The following is a 985-nucleotide window of genomic DNA, read 5'->3' as shown; positions in this document are numbered from 1 at the left end:
ATTATCTAACCTAGTTCTGTGCGATAACAGAATGCTTGAAATATATAACGTGTTTACATCGATTAATAAATAAGATACTGCGTCTTACCTGAATAAGGCAGGCACGCTGAGGAACCTGCACTTCTTACTTTTGTCTCCTGCTTTAGGCTTGCGCTTCGCGGTTGTGGACTGGGGTAGTGCGATTCGAGAAGAAAAGAATGATCCTATATTACAAAATCTATGCGTACTTACTAACTGATAACATATGCTCTACAAGCACAAAACCTATTATAAAATATCTTGAGAACAATCAGTCTCAAATCACAATTGCATTATACAGAAAAAAAGCACATAAGACCAACAAAGAAGCTCCATCGAGGCGCTTACCTCCTCCTGGATGTCAGACATGAGGGCGTAAAGGTTGCTCGCCGGCGGTAAGGTCGCCTTGTTCCATCGGGCGGCCTTCTGCAGGACTTTCAGGGCCTTCTCGTGGTGCCCTCGGACGATGAGCCAACGCGGGGACTCGTCCATCACGCTGCGACAGGAAGATAGGCAGAGAAAGAAAGGCAGAAAGAGGAGACAGAGAAAGGATGATGGGGAAGGAGGAATGGGTAGAAAAAGTTCGTCAGTTTTGGTGTATTTTTGAGGTTATATATACATATTATTTCTTTTTTAAGAGACACATCTGTAATAGGGGCTATGAACTGTACAAAACTTCGCAGTTTCAATGTATTATTCATTGTATAAGAAACAAATACAACTCGAGTACCACCACACTATGCCCAGTACTCTCGCAGAAAACCACACGGACACCCACTACAAGAACGGGAACACCAGCAGCGTAGGGAGGGACACTGCGAGCTGTAGCCATCTCCAGTCCCGAATGAAATACGCCATCATACCCCACCACATGGTACCCAGTGCCCATGGCAGGCCGATCAAAATGCCCACGGTAGAACGGTGCTTTGGCTCACACACCTCCATAGCTGATGGGTTGGTTCGAAAT

The 985-nt window shown here is 45.5% G+C and overlaps 1 protein-coding gene across 1 annotated transcript in view; it reads right to left on the bottom strand.

Annotated features, from left to right (window-relative positions):
* LOC119582386 (organic cation transporter protein-like) overlaps positions 1 to 985 on the bottom strand; it is an 18,710-nt gene that overhangs the window by 6,100 nt on the left and 11,625 nt on the right. The window contains exons 7-9 of the mRNA XM_037930599.1: positions 797 to 965; positions 367 to 514; positions 89 to 168 (exon numbers count right to left, since the gene is read on the bottom strand). Of these exons, the coding sequence (XP_037786527.1) occupies positions 89 to 168; positions 367 to 514; positions 797 to 965 (397 nt within the window). The remainder of the gene's footprint in view (positions 1 to 88; positions 169 to 366; positions 515 to 796; positions 966 to 985) is intronic.

Source organism: Penaeus monodon, chromosome 15, assembly GCF_015228065.2.
Source record: "Penaeus monodon isolate SGIC_2016 chromosome 15, NSTDA_Pmon_1, whole genome shotgun sequence".
In the NCBI taxonomy this organism is placed as follows: Eukaryota; Metazoa; Arthropoda; class Malacostraca; order Decapoda; family Penaeidae; genus Penaeus; species Penaeus monodon.
Note: the sequence above shows the minus strand (reverse complement) of the source record. Positions and strands in the feature narration are given on the sequence as shown.